This window comes from Capsicum annuum, chromosome 8, assembly GCF_002878395.1.
Source record: "Capsicum annuum cultivar UCD-10X-F1 chromosome 8, UCD10Xv1.1, whole genome shotgun sequence".
Classification (NCBI taxonomy): Eukaryota; Viridiplantae; Streptophyta; class Magnoliopsida; order Solanales; family Solanaceae; genus Capsicum; species Capsicum annuum.
Genome location: NC_061118.1, coordinates 164,386,126 through 164,408,484, shown reverse-complemented (window position 1 = coordinate 164,408,484; position 22,359 = coordinate 164,386,126). Strand labels below are relative to the sequence as shown.

Below are 22,359 nucleotides of genomic sequence, written 5' to 3'. Positions count from 1 at the left end.
CCTCACTGATTTTGTTTATTCATCTGCACCCGATCCAAATGAAAAAGAATCACAAATTGAGAATTATATATATTCGTCAAGATCATTTATTAATTATGGCCGATGACACTAATAATGATTGCGGAGCACTAAGATCATTTATTAAGTCTAAACAAACTAGTGTTAGCATATGTGAAGCTTTTGACGAACTGTACTAAAGATTTTTTTGTAGAATAATCAACATGTATTCTAACTATAATTAACTTGATTAACATATTTAACTATTCATAACATTATGAGCACTGACGAAGTCAGAAATTTTATTAAGAGTTTTCAAGATTTAATATATATATATATCTGAAAATTACTTTTGAACTATATTTCGTATAATTTTCAAGGTATATAGTTATAATTTTTTGATGAAGAGTGTTCGACTATCCATCCTTCACTAAATGTGGATTGTGGCTATAGGCCATAGGTTACAAGCTTATACGCAAAATATTCTTTCAATTTGATATCCCAAAACAATTACGTATTTGATTAAAATTCTAACTAGATCTTGTTTATCCTCATAAATTTAAAATTTCTATTGGTCTTTCATTTATCTTCTTGATCATTACACTCATTTACAGAATTCTATGGGTATACAAACTTTATTTATGATTAACATGAATAACATAAACAACGAGTTGATAAACTTAAAAAATTCTCCAAATTATGAATCTCTTGCTTGACAACCCTACAAAATCCCCACTAAACCAACCTTTCATATTTCATCTCAAGAGTTCCCAATTTTATTTTATTTTTGTAAAAAAGAAACTTTAGTATTAGCTATGGCTAAGAAAAATTCTCTTGTTCCTATTGTCAAGTGAGAATCCTTATTGTCATTGATGGTTCCATCCACGTCCATGACCATTTGTTCATTCAGCCATGCCTTTTGGTGGTTTCCATCACAAGATTCCGTATCATCCATGCCATTCATGCATCCACCTCATCCGTCTCCACCTATAAGATCCATGCCATTCATGCATCTACCTCATCCGTCTCCACCTATAAGGAGCGAAGAATTAAGAATGTTTATAGATGGATCGATGGATCAATTTAGGTTATTTAGTATCTTTAGAATTCTTCTTAGTTCTGGTTAATTTGGTTTTTAAATCATTTTCACGTAGTTTATGTTCTTTGGAATATTATTAGATTCCGATTATCGTGAAATAAAATATGAATTTTATTAGCATATGAATTGTTACCAACTTTCTTTTATTGCATATTAACATGTTTTTTTTGCGTCCAGAAATTCAAGACTCAAAATGTTATGTTTGAATCTTTGATAGAAAAAAAAGAGTTTTCCAACATATACCAAAACAAATATTTAAGGCGTACGATTAGGTTAGGCCAATTTTCTCCTCCCATCATTATGAACAAAAGTGTCAATCATGTGTCTGTGACAAATGAAATTGAAGCAAACTAAAATTTTTAACATTAAAATTCTATAAGGAAGCAATTCAACATGAATTAGTTATAGTATTTCTCGTTAATTTATTGCTAAATAGCTCTTATTAGTAACCTCTTTTGTTAATGCATCTCCAACAAAAAGACAATAAATACCATCCTCATTATAAGTTACTATAATTTTCTAGTCAAAATTAGTCTTCTGGTAGAAAGTGAACAACGCAACAAAGAAGAAGAAGTTGATAAGTATATATTATCAAAGTTGGCAAGTCATACTTAAAAAAAAAGAAGAAGAAAAAGAACAAGAAGAAAGAAGCAAATCGATTCTTTACATACTCCCTTAGTTCATTTTTACTTATCGTCAAGTATTGATTGCGAACCAGTATTGAGTATTGATTACGGTACATTACTCCAGTATTGAGTATTGATTAAAGTACATTACTTATTGTCAGAGGCGGATCCAGGATTCGAACTCACCAGGTGCCAAGTAATTCAATCGGATTATTCATCTTTTCGGTCTATAGGACAATTAACAAATCAATCAATAATAAAAGAACAATAATAACATGACCAAACTTAAAACTTTTAATAATATTACCAATATCATAATATCCATAATTCATTACAATTGCCCACGACGAGTTTTCATATTCTGAAAACGATCAACGATGACATTATTACTTACATTTGCAAATACATCACGCTCTATGTAACATACTAAACAATCATTTAAATATTGATCACCAATACTATTTCACACTTCATTTTTTATGTGCTTCATGGAAGAGAATGCTCTTTCAACAGTTGCCGTAGCGACGGGTAAAATCAAAATCAACTTCACAAGTAAATAAACAAGTGAATAAGTCTCCACAAGATTTGCCTCAACTAATGCCTTTGCCAAATCACGAATTCCTTGCAAGTTGGAGAACTTGGAATTACCACCTCGCATATGAATTATGAAGGTATCAAGTTGGTAACTCAAATCTCGAAGCTTTCCATCATCAAACTCATTTGGATAACACTTTACTAAAGTCATGATTCTACATTTGTCAAAGTTAGAAAAAGAATTGACAGGATTCAAGCTACCCATTCCAAGAAGCAAATCACCACTCACTACATCAAAACGCTCATTAAGCTCTTGAAGTTGCACATCAATGACCGCACAAAAGATTTTAACACGCAAGTGATGCGAATAACAAACATCTAAACACTTACGCTTTGACTTTTCGGGAAAATAAAGCTCATCTAATTTGGGAATCAAGATATCATGTGAATCGCAAAATGAAGAAACATCATTCAACAAAGATTCTCACCCATTCTCGCTCATATCTTGCAATCTTTTCTTTGAGATGTTAAGAAACTCCACAGCATTAACAATATCTTGATCTTTTTTTTTGTAAAATCTTGCTCAACTCATTTGACATGGTCAACACTTTCAACATCAAGTGAAGCATAAAAACAAATTTGAATGTTCTAACCTTTGTCAAAAGATATTCCGCTTGATTTCTATCACTTGAAGTAAAACCTTCAATTTCAATCACTCCAAGCACATGAACAATGGATGAAAAAATAACAAGAAAGTTATCCAATGTTTTGAAATGTGATCCCCAACGAGTATCACCCGGTCTTTGAAGCCCACGCTCTTGATTTAATCATTGTCCGGTATGAGCTTCACCGGACTCAAGTAATTGCTTTAAATTTTCGGCTTGGTGATGACGAAGTAAATCTCGTCGTTTAAAAGATCCTCCAACAACATTCAACACATTAGTAACATGATAAAAAAAAGTCTTCAACTTCCACATGTTTTTTAGCAATAGCTATAAGTGTTAGTTGCAATTGATGTGCAAAACAATGAATATAGTACGCCAAAGGACTATCTTTCATAATTAAAGTTTTGAGACCATTTATCTCTCCCTTCATATTACTAGCTCCATCATAACCTTGTCCACGTATTTTGGATGGATTTAGTGAATGATTGGAAAGCAAAAAATAAATTTCTTTCTTCAATGAGCAAGCCGATGTATCACTAACATGGACAAGACCGATATATCATTCCACTACTTCACCTTTTTTATCAACATATCTCAAAACAAGAGCCATTTATTCTTTGTGTGAGATGTCTTTGGATTCATCAACTAATATACCAAAATAATCTCCATTCAAGTCCGCAATTATAACTTTCAATGTTTCTTTAGCACAAGCATTGACAATATCCTTTTGGATCATAGGACAAGTCAAAGTATCATTTTGTGGAGCTTTTTCTAATATCACTTTTCCCACATCCGGATGGTTGTCTCCATGCCACCACAAAAATCCTAAAAAGTAGCCTTGATTACTTGAAGATTCACTTTCGTCATGACCTCGAAAAGGCAATCCATAATACAAAAGAAGTCTTGCTACATTAATTGAAGCTTCCAAACGCATTCGGTACTCACTTTTTGACTTTTCAGAATGTTTATCAAGAACTACTTGAATTGATTGACGACGATTTGATAAATCTAGCATCTTATTGTAACATTTGTGGTGAATACTATTAACTTTACCGACATGCAAACGAAATCTTTCAAGAGACTTATTCCAACACCTAAAACCCTTCGATGCATAAAAATAACCCGTAGTTTCATGAACAAATTCATTTTTGAATAAATAACAACAAAGACAATATACGACATCTTTCTCAATACTATACTCCAACCAAGTCGAATGTGAACCTTTAAACCAACTTGAAGCAAATTGTCGCATTCTACCTCCTATTTCACTTGAAGGATATGGTTTCAAGATAGGTTGACAAGGCCCTTTTTCAATATAATATTTCCTCACTTCATCTCGTATTTGAGGATCATAATCAGAAATAGGTCTTCTTTCTCCCGGATCGACTTTAAGTGAACCCACATCGAGGTCAGTTATAAGACAAGAACGATTGACATTGATATTACTAGAACTAGATTGAGAATAATTAACCTTCTTGTAAAAATTCTCCATCTCAATTCACAAAATTAGAACACTTTCTCCTAAATCAAGATAATTTCAAATTTGAATTTCTAGGTTCAAGAAAGAGAAACAAAATAATTTTTCAAAATAACTTACAAAGAGAGCAAGCAACAAGCAAGAGTGCAGAGGGAGAGCAACCAATAACAACAAAGCTCAAGAACATAGATGTTTTGATTTGGTCCTTTCCTTTGGAAATAGGGTTTTAGTTTTAATTTTAATGAAGGATAAGTACCTTTTAAATAATTAAATTTTAAAAAAAGAGTCAAAAAATAAGATTACTTTTATACAAAATTGGTAATAGTGTGGCTTTGTACGGATGTGCCCCGTTTAATTAAGAATTATTATGCCTTGTTGGTTTGCTGCCAAAATGATTTATTATTATGCCTTGTTGGTTTGCTGCCAAAATGATTTTTAAAAATCAAATGTTGCTAGCCAAGTTCGAACACGCAACCTTGGGTCTACAAGTGCAGCACTTTGCCAAGTGAACTAGACAACACTCCATTATTCTAGGTGCCATGTTTAATATTTAACTATATCTCTATATATATAGAGTTTCCGTCGAAGTTTGCGGGTGGCGTGCCATCCCCACGGGCCTTAATAGATCCGTCCCAACTTATTGTCCAGTATTAATTACTTATAATGTGCGAACAAATAAAAATGAACGGAGAAAATAATATTTAATTATATCATCATTCCTAGAATCCATCTTTGAATAATCCTAAATGAATTGGAGAGATGTGGAGCTACAAATTTGATGCGATCTTAAAACTGGAGTAGTATTTACTATTTAGCCAGCGTACTTTAAAGCAAGCATATTTTGTAATGGACTAAGGTCAACTAGTGGTTAGTAACATGTCATCACATAACACTTTGATCTTACAGTCATCTGAAATTCTTAACTTTTGAAGTAGTATCTACTCAGTTCAATTATTTTAACATAAATAATTTTTCTTTATAACACAAAATTCATTTATTTATAACATAAAGTTTATACAGGCAGCCATTATTACAGGAGTAGAGGTCCCATTCAGAATATTTCTCTGTACAACTTGAGCACAAAAACTAATACTAATATGGATGAGGGTGATTCTGCTTCACCCTCCTAACACTTGGAAAACCAGTCTTGTCAGCACGTCAAATATCACTCAGCACACAAAATATCACAAAGTGATGGAGAAGTGGATAAAGTTGTATTTACTTCAAAATGTCAAATAATGATTTGTGCAATATATATATATATATATATATATTATTATAGATAGTAAAATTTAGTAACCGTGTTGCGAAAATTTGGACAGAAAGTACGTACATTTAGAAGATATCATAAGGGAGCTTGTTTCTGCATATATATATCGAGGAGTGAAAGGATAACGATGTAGGCACCATGGGGTGGGGTCCTAAAAGGATGCTATAGAATGTGTTTGATAGATCATAATTTCAAGAATTTGCCTATAAGATATGTGAGTGATGAGATCCTTAAAGAATTGAGTCGATCATGCATTAATATTTTTTCATGCTATTCATGAAAATGATTTATTTGAAACTTCACTTTTTTTTTTTTTTTTTTAATGATCAATAATATGAAGTAGAAATTGTTGGGTTCGAAATCGAGAGGAAGTTTATAGTTTGCAAACCAAGTCGGTGATAATTTAGATGACAAATAAAAATATACTAAAGACATATTATTAATATGATTCGATCAAACGACCTACATATAAAAAACTACTATTAGAAAAACATAAAACCTACTGGGAGAAAATCTCCCCCCCTAAACAAAACACATAAACGACTACATTGTGGATGTTATTAAATTATGGTATGAGAACGAGGTCTTCTATTTATAAAGTTCCAAAACCAGGTTTGTCAAATATGGAAAAATTTTATATTTTTCTTTCAGGAAATTAAAAGTAATTATGGTATTACTTTATTTTCCTTTTAAGAAAAGTAAAACTTAAATTTGGTTAGAAAATTAGGGCGAAAATTCTAAGAGAATTAATCATTCTGAAAAACAAAATGCATATGCCTCCATGGTAAGGTGGTCGCATAAAAGAATGAAACTAAGGGTGTCAAACGGGTCGGTTTTAACCGGCCCACTAAAGGAAGCCAGACCGGTTTGACCCTGCCCGGTAACCCCAAGGGCTTTAAGGGCCCGGATCCCGGTCCGGTTAGGTTTTGAATTTGAACCCGATTAACCCAGACCGGACTCAACCCGGTTAGGGCCCGTCGGTTAATCGGCCCAGCTCGGCTAGGATAAGCCCATTTAATTTTTAAGATTTTGGAAAATTGGGCCAAACTAGCCGTTGGCCCAATGGCTATAACGCTAGTTTGGGCCCAAATATAAAAAAAAGTTTTTTTTTTTTTAAATCATTTTTAATCCCAAAAAAAAATTCTATAAATACCCTACACTTTCAAATCATTTTCCACACAATTTTTCATCCACTCAAGTCTCAAATCTCATTCTCTCTCAAATCTCATTTCTCAATTCTCAAATATTCTATATATTTAATTTCTAAAGTGCTTACTTTAATTTTTTTAATTTTGCAATTACTAAGTACGAGTGGAAGTTTCTAAAGTCGCAACCTTCGGCTACTTCCAAAATTTAGTATTGTCGTTCCATCTCTTACTTTTAATTTATAATTAGTGTATTAATTGTTGAATATTTATTTTTATTACTTTTGTGTATTTTGAATATTTTTTAGTTTGATTTATACTATGGATAAATTAAGAAACTTCGGTAAAAGTATCAAATTTTTTTTTTCGGAAGTGGTAGTGGTAGCAAAAAGCGAATTACTAGCGGTAGAGGTACTTCAAGTACTACATATACCCGTGTGCCTTCACCTCCGGTACCACTTAGTCAACCTTTTAAGGAAGAAATAGGTGTAGGTGCTCACGATATGGATTATTTAGAAGTTCAGGAAAATTACGGTATAGAAGAAGAAAATGAAGTAGATACGGTTGATTTAGATGAAGATGATGAAAATATTGGTGAGACACCCGAAGTAGGAAATGCTAACGTTAGATCCGAATCGGTTAATCTCCCTCCCCGTCCTCCCCGTGCCCCAAGAGCTCGTAAACAAGCTAGTGTTGCATGGAAATTTTCTGAACGTATATCAGATACTGAGGTACAATGCAATATTTGTCAAAAAATATATAAGCATAAAAGAAGAGGCAAGCAAGGGGGTACGGGTACGTTAATGAGACATTTAGCTGAAAACCACGAAAGAGAGTTAAAAATTGCACAAGGTGGTGAGGGTGTTGGTGGACCCACACAAACTAGAATGGACCCAACAACCGATCACGTAACGAAGAAGTATAATAAATTGAGGGACCGGGAAGAAATAGCAAAAATGGTAGTTGTAGGTTGTTTTGCCTTTTAGTTTTCCTTCTTCTGATGCTTTTATTCATTGTATTCAAGCAATTTATAATCCTATGTTTAATGGTATTTCTAGAAGTACTTGTCGGTCTGATATTTTTAGACTTCATTCACAATATTGTTTTTATTTATCTACATTGTTAAAAAATATTCAATGTAGAATATCCCTAACTTCTGATCTTGGTCGTGCTGTAAATAAAAATGATTATTTAACCGTTACTTGTCACTGGATGGATAGTAATTTTGTGATGCAAAAACGTATTCTTGCTTTTTTATATGATGAAGATCGTAAACATACTGGACAATTTATTGCAGACTCGATACATAAAGTTGTAGCATTTTATGGTATCGAAAATAAAATCTTATGTATCGCTTTTGATAACGTTTCTAACAACAAGACTGCTATAAAAAAAGTTGAAATCTAAGCTATCACCGATGTTGCCTAAAATTTTTCATATTAAGTGTGCATGTCATATATATAATTTAATTGTAAAAGATGGTCTTGAGTTTTTTGAGATTTATATTGAAAAAATCCGTCTTGCTGTTGGTTTTATACAAGGAAATAATCGTAAATCGTGAATTAAAGAAGTTAAAGTTAAATGTCAAGAAAATGGACTTGCACCGATATTGATGCCTGAGGAAATTAATATTAGATGGAATTCTACGTATGATTTTTTAAAAACTTGTTATAAACATAGAGTTCCTATTACATTAGCTTTTATCCAACATTGTGGTTCATTTGCTAATTCTGTCGATTGCATGCTACTTGATTCTGATTGAATTGTAATTAATGATCTTGTTAAGTTTTTGGAAAAATTTTATGTAGCTATGGTTGAATTTTTCGGTGCTTATTATCCTACTGATTGTAATATTTTGGGATATATAACCGATATTTCTGGTTTGCTCAAAGAATATAAAAATAAAGAATGTTATGAAAATGTTGTTGGTGTCATGTTTACTAAATTAAAAAAATATTTTTTCCCGATTCCCCCTATTTTCTTGGTTGGTGTCATGCTAAATTCGTGCATTAAATACCATACTATGTGCCACTTTAGTACTCTTATTTATCGTAACTTAGAAATAAATACTAACAATGATTCTGAACAAGTACAACCTAATTTGTGGACGGATACGTTTGATGAGAATGCTTACATAGATAAATTATATAACCACTATGCTGATTTAGTTGATTTAGCTGTACCGACACATATCAGTCCAACTGTCGCTCCTCATCCTCCTGAGGTGCCATAATTTTCTAAAAGGCCGACACATTGTGGTTTTCCTGATTCCTCTTTTGATTTACCCTGTTGGAACAGTGTTGACGAGGGAGCTTACACATCAACTTATCGGGAAGAGCTTAAGTATTATCTTCGATTGCCGCCAGAGGATCGCAGATGATGGATCAACACGTTGGATTGGTGGAGGAATAATGAATCACAATATCCTGTGCTTTCAAGATTAGCTAGAGATATCTTGAACGTTCCAATGTCAGCCGTTGCATCAGTGAGCGCCTTTAGTCAGGGACGATAACAACTTGGAGATAATCGACACTCATTGGGAAGCAATGCAACGAATGTTCTAGTTTGCCTCAGAGATTGGATTAGAGCAGAAAGAAGAAATCAAGGAATGGAACCGGAGCCAAATGACGAGCAAAAACTTGAAGAAATTATGACTTTGCAGGAGAACTCAGCAGAATCAAGTCCAATGCATGGGTTTGCCCTCATTGACTTTGACTATCCTATACAAGTTCCCGTTAATATTAACATGGATGAGTTGGAAAAAATGATGCATAGTTTGTAGATTTTTTATTCATGTAAATTATAAATTTTGGATCATTTTGCAATCAATAAAATTCAACATTCATTAATTAACTATCAAGTATTATTAATTTATTATATTAAGTAGTATATGTTTTGTATATTATTGTATATATCTTCTATACACATGTATATTTAACATATATATTTAATGTATCCAAGTGTATATGTTTTACAAATTAGTATATAACTATATATATATATATACATATTGTAGTATATATAAATGTATATTGTAGAATAGTATATATTTTATTTAAAGTGGTACATATATATTGAATGGTGTGTATATATCTTCTATAGATGTATATATTTAACGTATACATGTGTATATGTTTTATAAATTAGCATAATATAACTATCTATATATTGTAATACATATATATTGTAGTATATAGTTTATTTAATTTTAAAGTAGTACATATATATTGAATGGTGCGTATATATGTGTATATATCTTCTATAGACGTATATCTTTAACGTATACAAGTGTATATGTTCTATAAATTTGTATGTAATTATATATATATATACATATTCTTGTATATATATATATGTATATTGTAGTATATATTTTATTTAAAGAAGTAAATATATATTGAATGGTGCATATATATGTGTATATATCTTCTATAAGCATATATATTTAACGTATAAATGTGTATATGTTTTATAAATTAGTATATAACTATATGTATATATATTATAGTGTGTATATATATATATATATATATATATATATATGTATATATATATATATATGTATATATATATATATATATTGTACTATTGTAGATTTGTAGTATATGTTTTATTTAAAGTAGTACGTATAGTCATATATAATTATATATTGAATGATACGTATATATGTGTAATTGTTTATATATATTTTAAAAAATATATATTGTATAATTGTAGTGTATATAATGTATATTGAAGTGTATTTAGTGTATATAATTGTAGTGTATGTAGTGTATATTGGATTTTTCATTTTTTTTAAATGAGTTTGACCGAGTTTAGGTGGGTTTAACTGGGTTGGGTTAAGTGGGCCGGTTCAGGGTTGTTTTCAACATTTTTACTGTTGAACCCGAAATCGGCCCGGCTCATCTAATCCCAACCCGGACCGGAACCAGCCCACAAGCCGGTTAAACTAAACGGGCCGATTCCGATTTGGCTCGACCCGACCCACTTGACACCTTTAAATGAAACATGAGAAATTTCACTGAACACAATTTTTGTTTGATTTAATTGCTTATTGTTTTTGGTTCTAATAGATAAATTTGTCGCACTGATTTTTTATTGAAAAGATATCAAAATTTACTTTTAGTGAAATTAACACTTTTAGATCCTTCAAATTAAATAAATAAATTCTGATTTTCGTTTGAATTATTAAACTTCTTGTTAAGCATGTTTAACCTTCAATTGATTTATACATGCATTTTTTATTTCATCGACTGTAATTCTTCATAAGCTTAATGAATTATTAAGTCGTAAACTATAAAATTATTGTTGTGGTTACCTGGAATTTCTAATTTAACAAAATTGCTTGGTACATGTAATTTCATAAGTTATTGCATAATTGTTGTTAGAAACTAAATTGGAACAAATATGTTACTAATGTATCCGTGTAGGTCCAAATATGTCTTTATTAATCATTTAGTTATGTTCTATCAAGCTTTATATGAAATAAGGACATTCAGGCCAATTAAGTTATGATTGGAATATGATTGCGCTAAACAATTAATGGAGCAGAAATGTCATAAATTTACATACTTTAAAAACTTCGGCTCTTTATCTTATTACAAAATAATACTCTCTCCGTTCTAAATTACCTGTCCCAAATTTTCTAATTTGTTGTCTCATTTTACTTGTCTTTTTTTCATCAATCAAGAAGAGATAGTTTTTTTTTTCATGTTTTACCCTTTGCATTAATTATTTTTTCTTTAAATTAAAATGTAAACAACGTTTAATTTCTTAATCAATGTGCCACCTCAATTTGAAACGGATAATTTGAGACGGTACTATCTAACGAATCACGTAATTCAGGTGTAAAATTATCAATCTTAATTTTGTTATTGCAGTCGAGAGGAAACAAATTCCTAGAATCTAGATACACTTGATAATTAAAAAAAATCCATTCTTTTTTATTTTTTACGATTGATAATAATGCTTAATATTTTTATATCTTCTTATTATGATAAATAAATTTTAGAGAAGTCCTCGAAAGTTTAAGTCAAAATAAATTTTGTAGTACGATTGGTTTAAAACATAATATTATTATAGTAACTAACTAAAAATATACATTGATTAGAATGGGTAACTTATGAATTAGAAATTTAGAATACCCCAAAAAAGATGAGTTGAATTTTATACCACACATTAATAAATGAAGGGAAGAGGGAATAAGGCTTACCCAGTTAATAAGGCCAACCATTACATCAGTTGTTGGCGGAAAAAACTCGAAGCAAATCTATTTTAAGTAATCTTATAAACTATTTCACTATAAATACATCTCATGTTAAAAACTTCATGTACTACTTCATAAATTGCATTTTAATTCGGTCTCAATGTAAGTATATGACGAGTTCTTATTTCTCTAGAATATATATATATATATGTGTGTATTTTTTTGAAGAGAAGTGGTACAACCGTACAAGAAACTTTTTCTACTCAACTGATATTTACATCAAAACTTCCTAAACATTTTTATTTTATCAATTTGAATTGTGATTAAATTGTTCGATTTAGAATATATATCAAAAAAAAGAAAAAGCTATACTATGTAATACTTTGCAACTTCAATCTCAATTTGAAAAGTCCATCTTATTTTATTGCATCTTACATATGTTAAATTTTGAATCACACATTTTTTTCTCATTTTAGTTCTGAATTTGTAAATGCAGATTCTTTGTGATGGACATCATGAAAAGCAAAAATCTGGTTCAAGTGTTGTATTATATATTACTTGTCTCGACATGTTTGTGTATATCTCTTTTGTCCATTGTTTTTATATCTTTTTTGAATTAAGGATGTGTTTGGTACCGAGGAGAATAACTTTTAGAAAATATTTTATATTTTTCTGCATTTGATTGGTCTAATGGTTGAAAAAATATTTTCTCTACGAAAATAAGTTGCTTAAAATTAAAATAAAATGACTTTCTTTATAAAAGTGATTAAAATTCTCTTTTTTTAAGTGACATTTCATGTTGATTGTCTCCCTCCAATCCTAAAATCTACTCACCCCAACCCTAATCCCTGCCTCGATCACCCTGCGCCACCCACTCCCACACCCTCTATTACCAACTCGCTCACTCCCTTCCCACCTTCACGTACAGTGTTTGTCTAAATTATATATTAATGCCCTTGAACAATATTTCTTTTTATTTTCTTCAGCAAATAAGTAAAAAACCACGACTTATTTTCGAGGAAATATTTCCCTCATACCAAACACACCGCGAATTTTTGTAGTTTTCATTAACGAAATGACATATATTGATTTATATCTTTATTGTTATGTATTTGACAGGTTTCAAAGCTTATGCACTCGACTATGACTACAGTTATACAGCCGAGGCATAGCACGTCAATCTTTTCTCATATTCGTTTGCAAGATCTTTTGTGTGGTTGATAATCTAAATACTTATTTGTCATGGTTTCTCAATTTGTGTTTGCAGTGTTTGAAAAATCCTCTCAAACCTCAGTATAATGGAGGGATAGTGGTAAATTCAGAACTTAATGATGGATTAAATGGATGGTCTCTTGCGGGAGGTGCTAAAATCGGAAACAACGTTTCAAGTGATGGAAACAAATTCATCGTTGCATCAGAGAGGAAAGGATCATATCATGGGTTCTCACAAACATTTCAACTGGACAAAGACAAGTTCTATGTCATTTCTGGTACCACTCTTGTCATGTATACATACACTCATTATATACTATTGTATATATGCTTATTATTAATGAACTATACATATATTACATACCCAAATACTTTTATTTATTTTAGGCGTAGGGCAAACGAATGCTTAAGATAATTCTTATATAAATATATATTATTTATAGGATGGGTACAAGTGAACCATGGCGATGATACCAGTATAGCAGTCATATTCAAGACACAAAGTGGTTTTCAACATGCTGCTTGGGTCAATGCTAAATCTGGTTGTTGGTCCATGTTTAAGGGTGGACTAGCAAATGCTTCCGGTCCTGCTCAGCTATATTTTGAGGTGATGATACTGATTAGTGTTTATCATGTAGAGATTTAATTATATAAGTAACACGGTTGTATAAAATTCTTAACTTAATTCTTTTCATTATCCTTTTTCTAGACCAATAATACATCAATCGACATATGGGCAGACAGTATTTCAGTACAACCATTCAGCCAAGAAGAATGGGAGTCCCATCAAAATCAAAGCATTGAAAAGGTAAAACTAAAACTTACCAAAAGATGTTACTTTTCATATATATATATATATATATGTATATATATGTATGTATATGCTCATAGCCTCATACTTACCTCAATGATATGTAGGTACGCAAAAGCAAAGTGGCAATCCAAGTAGTAGACTCACAAGGCAAGCCTTTACCTAATGCAACAATCTCCGTAGAACAAAGAAGAGCCGATTTTTCATTTGGTGTTACTATCAACAAAAACATACTTAACAACAATGCTTACCAAAATTGGTTCTTTTCAAGATTCAAGGTCACGGTATTTGAAGATGAAATGAAATGGTACAGTACCGAGGCAACTCAAGGCAATGTAAACTACTCAACTGCTGATGCAATGGTCGAATTATGCAAGAGCAAAGGTGTTGCTGTCCGAGGCCATAATATATTGTGGGATGACCCCAACCATCAACCAACTTGGGTCCCTGCACTCTCCCCACAACAACTCTCTGTCGCTGCTGATAAAAGGGTCGAGTCAGTCGTCGCGAAATACAAAGGCGAAATTTTTCACTGGGATGTTATTAATGAAAATCTTCACTTCAACTTCTTCGAGAGCAAACTTGGTCCAAATGCATCTACTCACTTTTTTCGTCTGGCTTCTCAGTTTGATAATACAACTCTCTTCTTAAATGATTTTTTTACAATAGAAAAGACATACGAAACATCATCACCAGCAAATTACCTCAAGAAGATTAAGCAATTAAGGAAAGAAGGGTATGGTGGTCCTCTTGGAATTGGATTGCAAGGACATTTTTCTTTGCCGATCCCTCCTTATATTAGGTCCGCACTCGATATGCTTGCTTCTGCAAAATTGCCTATCTGGATCACTGAGTTGGATGTTACTAATACTACAAATCAGGTACTTAATTCTCTCATCTAAATTTAAAGCGCATCAAATATTTTATTAAGTCGGTGAACAAAATATGTTTTTTTTAATAAAATGTTCCAACTTTTTTTTGTTTTCTTTTTGGGCATCAAAGGTAATATTCTTGGATCAAATTATAAAGGAGGTAGTTAGTCACCCAGCTGTTGAAGGCGTACTAATTTGGTCAGCATGGAAACGATATGGATGTTATCGAATGTGTTTGACTGATAAAAATTTCAACAATTTGCCTACTGGAGATGTTGTGGACAAAACTCGTGTGACATTGTCACATGAGGGCTTGGTTGGGATTACGAATGCAGAGGGTTATTTTGAGACTTCACTGTTTCATGGAGATTACAAAGCCATTGTTGCTCATCCTTCGGTTCCAAAGTCATTCCAATACAATTTTACAGTGACGCCCAATGGTGGAAGTGATCATGTGAAATCATTAAGTTACAAATTCACTACTGCATGAGATTGTTTTCTTTCTTATGGATTGCACTTTAATGCTTGCTATAAATGTTACGAGTACCAAATTTGAATGAAAGAATTATCACAACATATTAATCAAGTTGAACATGTTTGATTTAAATTTCTTGAAATGTCAATACACGTGGTGCTTCAAACAGTGTGTGGTTTAAATAACAATGGAAGAATGCCTAACGTTCCGCTTAAATTTGGCGTTTCTTATTCAAAATAACCTTATACTATACCTTGTAATATATAATTACTGCGTACTTGTTGGCTTTTTATATCGTTACCCCTTCAAACAATAACTAGTCCTAATGGAGGAATAGTTGTGAAAACAGATTTCGATCAGAGGCACTCAATGGCTGAAAAAAATGGATTTTCAAACAAAAATTACACTCGAATGTCCAACAATAAAAATTACAGTTTCACTGTGGCTTCTAACAAAAAAGGAATCCCATGCGTTTTTATCCAAAACTAATTTGATGTACGTGCGTTGCACATGAATTTCAGGACAATAAATAAAACTACATGTGAGAAGAACAAAATTATTACTCCCCCATTTACCTTAATAAAATGATTTGGAAGAGAAGGCACCCCATAAGAAAATAAATATTTTTGAATAAATAGCAAACATGTCAATATTTAAAGAAAATAAGTGATTTGAGATTTAAAAAGAAAAAAGGGAGGTTAAAGCACAATATACGGTGTTAGCAAATATATGCTATTATAGAAATAATATTGCAAATAACATATAGAATCAGAACTCATGTCTTGATAAAGGATACACATAACATCTAATTATGCAACTCGAAATCGATAAAAGGTTGAAACTTGTAACAAAGCAACATCAAATGAGAAATAAGTTAATTAAAAAACTAATAATTTCTACACAGCCAATAAATTGAAGGAAATCAGAAACTGAAACTGAAACTGCATTAAGAAACTCATGAGTTTACATGTTCCTACTCTATGTTTTCTCTTAGCTTCTGAAACTTACTAGTGCACACCTAATCTCCTCTATATATAGAGGATAGCACCAACTTAATCATCTCAATTGCTACATGTGATCAACACATGATCACTATAACAACCTCTAACAAACTTAACAACCTGTCAGCTGATTGTACAGCTCAGTAGCTCAATAACAAAGAGGAAAAAGAGAAGCAAAAAGCTTATTATTATACTATATACAAAGTGGCAATAAGCATACAGGTGACAATCGACATGCTTGCCGACCAAGGATATTATTGAAATTTCAAAAAAAATACGCTGGTGTGTATTGTATGTTGCAACATTGTCTTGACATTACATAGTTTGGGCCTTAGTTAGTTGGGCCTCTTATATTTATTTGTATCCGGGTTTTGAACCCAATAGGCAGTGATCCAATATTTTGTAATAATTAGTAGGAATATTATAAGGGGCAGATATTTTTATAAAGCGGCGATTATTCATTTTTTGAGAGAAAGAAGAAAGTTTTTTTTTCTCTCTTTGACTCGTCTTCTTCAACTCAAATTTTAGTTGTTTCTTCACTAAATTATGAGCGAAATCTTCATGTTTTCATGGTATCAGAGCCAGTAATCCGTTCCAGCTCATTTTTCTATTCTAGCAATGGTACCATTGGAGTATTTTGTGGTTTTTTTTTGGTCGTGAGCGATTCATCTCTTCGGAGTTTGGTCATTTTGAGCCTTCCGGGGAGATTTTCAGCTAGAGCTCGGGGAGCTTTGGGCGGAGTTTTGGGTTTTAAAGTCGATTTTGGTTGATCAATTTTTCGTGCGATTGCTTATCAATTTCTAGGGTTTCAGTTCTCTATAATCGTTACTAAATCTTTGTGTGAAAACCAGTAAGATTCTAAGTAAGGGTTTTGGTTACTCGAGAGGAAGGTATTAAGCACCCCTCAGAACCTATCCGAAGATAGTCCTTAAACTTAGCTTTAGAAATATTTAGAGAATATTTTGCCTTAGTTATTTGTTAAAAGTGATAAGAAAAACCGTCATCATTTTTAAATAAATAAATAAAATTTAAAAAAAAGTAGTCAAGGCACATAAAGATGTAACACTATCACATACAAGGAAATAATATAGTTATAAATAAACGAATATTTTGAAAAATTATGAGAGATAGTAGTAACTTTTGTTGTTATAATATGTAGAGTAGCGAGTATAAGATCTTATGACTTTGCAAAGTTAAAATATGTGAATAAAATTCATTACAGGGTAAATAAAGTATACTTTTGAAGTGTGAAAGAATTTATTTAAAATAAATATAAATGCATGAGGATTTAGAAATGTATGAAAAGGTATAAAATTCTTTTCGCTTGTGCAATTCGAACAGATTTAAGTTGAACTAAGTTAAAGATAAATGTCATAATAACATACATAGGTATAATAAAGTGAAAATAATCTGATAATAACAATGATAATAATAATGTAAGTGATAGTATCATAGTAATAGCAATGATAATGATAGTAGTAAAATATACCTTGTATGCGGTAATGTACTGCATATATATATATATATACTAGTTTAGGTGTACGTGCTTTGCACGTGTATATAATTAATTAACAATAAATGAATATCAAAAGAAAAAATTATTGTGTGTACGTTATATTATTAAGTTAAAAATTTTAAAAATCAACACTAATTTTAAGACAAAAAATGTGACAAACATGATAATTCACCATACATTTTCTAATGTCTCTTTTAATTATTATAGACATGTGAAATATATTAAAATATATTTTAATCTTGTAGTTTTAAATATACTATATGAAAATTTAGAAATAGAGTATTTAAAAAAAGATATTGAAATGAACTAAAAAAGATAAAAATAGAGTATTTAAAAAAAAAGATATTGAAATGAACTAAAAAAAAGGTACGATAAACAATTGGATTTGTGTATTTTTTCGTATGCTAAAGAAATAAAATATTTGTGTGCTAGAGTATGTATGTATACAGGAAGACATTTCATTGTGTAATTTCTTTTACACCGACCACTAATTGAGCCAACAAATATTCTTTTTTAGAGTTTTATTTTACGTTTCATGCCTTATAGAGTTTTAAAATAGTACAACTCCTTTAGGTACAGATTTGTAGTGCTTTCTAGCTAATTAAGATTTCATAACCTTTTTTTAGTTGCTTTCAAAGTTCTAAATATTTTTTAAAAAGAATCCAATTAAAAAAATAAGATTAAATCACAATTAGAACAAAATTTTCAAAAAAGTTTAGATGAAAATACATGAAAAAAATTCATGATATAAGGAACAATATGAAACAAACTAAATAACCATTATTATGCCTTATTTCAGTGCTCAATTAACTTGAAGTATCTAACTACAAAAAAAGCAAATAAGATCTATTAGAAAAATAACAATTAACATCCTAATGATCTATATTTAAATTGTCAGAATCCTCTATGAAGGTTCGAATCAATTATTATATTGTATTTGTATTGTTGGATGAAATTCGTTATTTAGGAAAAAAAAAACAATTAAGAAAAAACACTATAAAAAGTCAAGTTACAAGCCAAACAATTAATAAATAAAAATCAAATCTCCTAAAAATCTAATCCCATGAATAATCATCAGAACGCAGTACACATAGTTTTTTAACCATAAAGCATAAATAAACAAATCTTTAATTAATAAGATAATTAATTATTATGCATTCAGAATGGCCTGTCAATTATTCGTAACAATGCGACGATCCAAATAATTTATCCAAAATCATAAATAAGTCAATTTTATTACTAATTATCATGAATTTCGAATGACCAATCAATTTCTCGTGACAAAATGCGACGATCTAAATAATCTGTCCAAAATTGTAAATAATTCAATTTCAAATTACTAATTGTATATGAAATACTATAAACAAAATTCACAAAGAAATTTCTCAATTTATAATTGTTTATCAAAGAATAAATCATTTATTATTGTAAACTTCAAAATCAATCTAAAATTTTAGAAAACATACCTCTGGACAAATTCACTACAAGAATCTGTAATTGTGATAAAGAATATGAATGATATATTTATGGTAGAAAACATAAGATAAAGTAGTAAGACAAATATTAAGATCTATTATAAAAGAAAAATTTGTAAAGAAAGAAAACCTAGAAATACAAAAGCGATAAAGTTTATGAGTGAGATTGTGCAATAGTATTTTTTTATATATATATAGGAGATTCTAAACCAAAAAGGAATTAAAAAAATAAATATTATAGATTCCAACACCTAAGAAAAACCTAAAACATGAAAACTTTTTAAAGAAAAAGACAAATAGACTCTACTTTAAGAAAACATTACGTAAATAAAAAATATAAAATTTTGTAAAGTATAATTATAGAGCATTTTAGCATGGTAACGTGATTTGGATGAATATGGTAATTTAAGAAAAAATAATAATTTTGAAATTTATGCTCTTAAAATATACTATAGTATTTATATGATTATAAGAGTTTTTACTACTAATAAAAAGAGAATCTGATTATAAGAGTTTTGCATCACCTGGTTTTTTTTAAATTTAATAATCAAAATTTAGTATATTTATTTTATTAGGATTCCATGTTATTTCTTTCCATATATTTTAAAAGTCCTTAATTTCTATCCCATATATTTCAGGAGTGTTTAATTTCTATTCATATATTTTTAGGAGTCCTTAATTTGATTAAATAATAATTTTTTTTAAAAGGTGAAAAGACAATTTTGTCTATTGCAGAGACTTTTAATGAAGGGTAAAAAGTTCAAATCACTTTTCTAAGGGCCTTCACACTTTGAATATATTATATAGATATATATTGTGTTTGGAACGCCTTAAAAATCTGAAAAATTGAAATAGAGTTGAGAAGCAGATATGACCTGTAGTAGGTGTTTAATTTATACAGAGTTGAATGAAAAAATTGATTTTGATAGATTAATTACTTGCAAACATGAGTGGATAAAATAAATGAAACCTATTTAATACTTATGATGATTCATTTGGAAAACAAAACTCTGGATAAGGTGACAAAATCGTCACTCGGTATTTGCAAAACAAAATAATAACCAGTTGTTTTGTTCAATCAGAGGTGTATTCCATTTTGTGATTATGAAAGCAAAATTTGTTATTTATTATAAAGGTAGATGCATAGGTACAAAAATATAAAATAAGTGGTTACACTAGGTCTCGTTATTATATCTATGGATGTCGAATGAATAAGAAATTAGCCTAATAAAATAAAAAAAAAGGTTGAACGAAACTAAACTAGTAAAGTTAATCGATTTCAATAAAAGCCACAAAAAGAAACATATTCAAGTAACAAAAGTTAGTGAAACAAATGTGAATAATAAAGTAACAAGGAAGGTAGAAAACTCGATACTATAGCTTTTCTATCGAAGGACTCAGCTCCTAGTGATTTATACCCGAGCTCTGCGATCCTATAGTCGTCGACCCTTTCTTCGGATCAAAGCCGAGTTTTCATTGAAACTCCAACTCCCGAGTTCATGCAAAAAAAAAAGATATAGAATTAGGAATATCCCGAGTCCCGAATGAACTGACGAAGCATAATATAAGGATGACAAAGAACAGAACATGAATTTAAGATTTAACACACATGTACAGCTATTTTCTAGAAATACAAACATGTAACAGGGATGCACACCCAACAGAGGCGGAGCTAGCCTCCTTTAGGGGGTTCGGCCTAACCCACTTCGACGAAAAAATATACTATTTATATACATGATTAAAATTATTGTTTATGTGGTTATAGTAGGTGTTGAACCCCCTTCGACTAAGTTTTCTTTGAATATCAAACCCCCTCAATTGAAATTCTGGCTCCCCCTCTGACACCCACAAACTAACACAATTGTACTCCAAATATTTAAAACTTGGACTAAATCTTTTGCTTATTTTATCCCAGCTAACTTTAACAATCCTAAGGAAAAGAGCAAATCATGATTTGGATTAAAATCAAACCCTTGATTTAACTTAAAAATGAAAAATTTAATCAATACTAGCAATGAAACCATACCTGCAAACATGACTACAAAGAAAATTACACCTCAAATAGTACTTTTTCAAATTCACAATAGATGCACGTAATCACCACGTGAGACAAAGTGGGTAAAAATAAAATAAGACAGTCATTTTCACGTATAATTTTAAAATTAAAATATCCCGCGTACTCACAAAATCAGTCCAAATGAAAGGAGATGGAGATGAAATAAAAGAGGCTAGTTTATAGTCTTGAATATTTTGGGCACAGAACCACAATAAAAAAAATAAAAATCTGAGACAAAATCAAGTATTCAAACTCAAAACAGGGGACAACAATCTGATATAAACTCTAAAGAAAACAAGCTTCATGCTCACGTATTTACATATTCAATAAGATACAACCCAGATGAAGAAAGAAAAAAGTAAAACCAAAGTAGGATAAACACAAGCATATCCACAAAAACTCAGATGAATGGAAAACAAAGGAAATAGAGCAATTTTTTTTACACTATTTGCTATCACCATTTTTCAAATCCATTTTTGGAAGAAATAAAATTCGATCTTCAGTATGCGGAAAGCAAACGTACGACATCATAACCAGACTTCAAATCAAAATATACTATACATACACAAACTACTTTAGAACCAAGAGTTGTATTTCTCCCAGGGTCCGAAAACCACAACAACAACATGAACTCAAGAATCACATACTCATAGGATAGAAATAGACGGAAGAAGGAAAGAAGATGAAAAGCGAGAAAAAAGATGTATTTTACCTTTTGTTGGGCAGTAAATCGGAGCTCCGACGTCAAGAATCTCTCCGGCCACTAAAATTCGAGTTTCGAGATTCGAATTCACACCGAAAATAAGAGAAGAAACCAAATTTTTTTTTTGTGACTTTCCTTGTGTGTTTTTTTTGTGAATGTAGTCTAAAGTTTTTCCCTCTCCCCTCCCCCCCTTTCTTGAGGAGTACAAAACACCCATAT

General features: G+C 30.7%; 1 protein-coding gene across 1 annotated transcript; it reads left to right on the top strand.

Annotated features, from left to right (window-relative positions):
* Window positions 1–13,125: 13,125 nt before the first annotated feature.
* LOC107879938 (endo-1,4-beta-xylanase 5-like) lies at window positions 13,126–15,404 on the top strand. Its single transcript, XM_016726862.2, has 6 exons — window positions 13,126–13,185; window positions 13,287–13,509; window positions 13,675–13,838; window positions 13,941–14,039; window positions 14,150–14,923; window positions 15,045–15,404. Exons 1-6 carry the CDS (start codon window positions 13,126–13,128, stop codon window positions 15,402–15,404), a joined length of 1,680 nt encoding a protein of 559 aa, XP_016582348.2.
* The last annotated feature ends 6,955 nt before the right edge of the window (window positions 15,405–22,359 follow it).

Excerpts from the sequence above, each read along its gene's own strand:
- LOC107879938 (XM_016726862.2), top strand. The coding sequence starts at position 13,126 with ATGTATTTGACAGGTTTCAAAGCTTATGCACTCGACTATGACTACAGT. Across the intron at positions 13,510-13,674 it reads CAAGTTCTATGTCATTTCTG|GATGGGTACAAGTGAACCAT; the intron begins GTACCACTCTTG and ends TATTATTTATAG. Across the intron at positions 14,924-15,044 it reads TTACTAATACTACAAATCAG|GTAATATTCTTGGATCAAAT; the intron begins GTACTTAATTCT and ends TGGGCATCAAAG.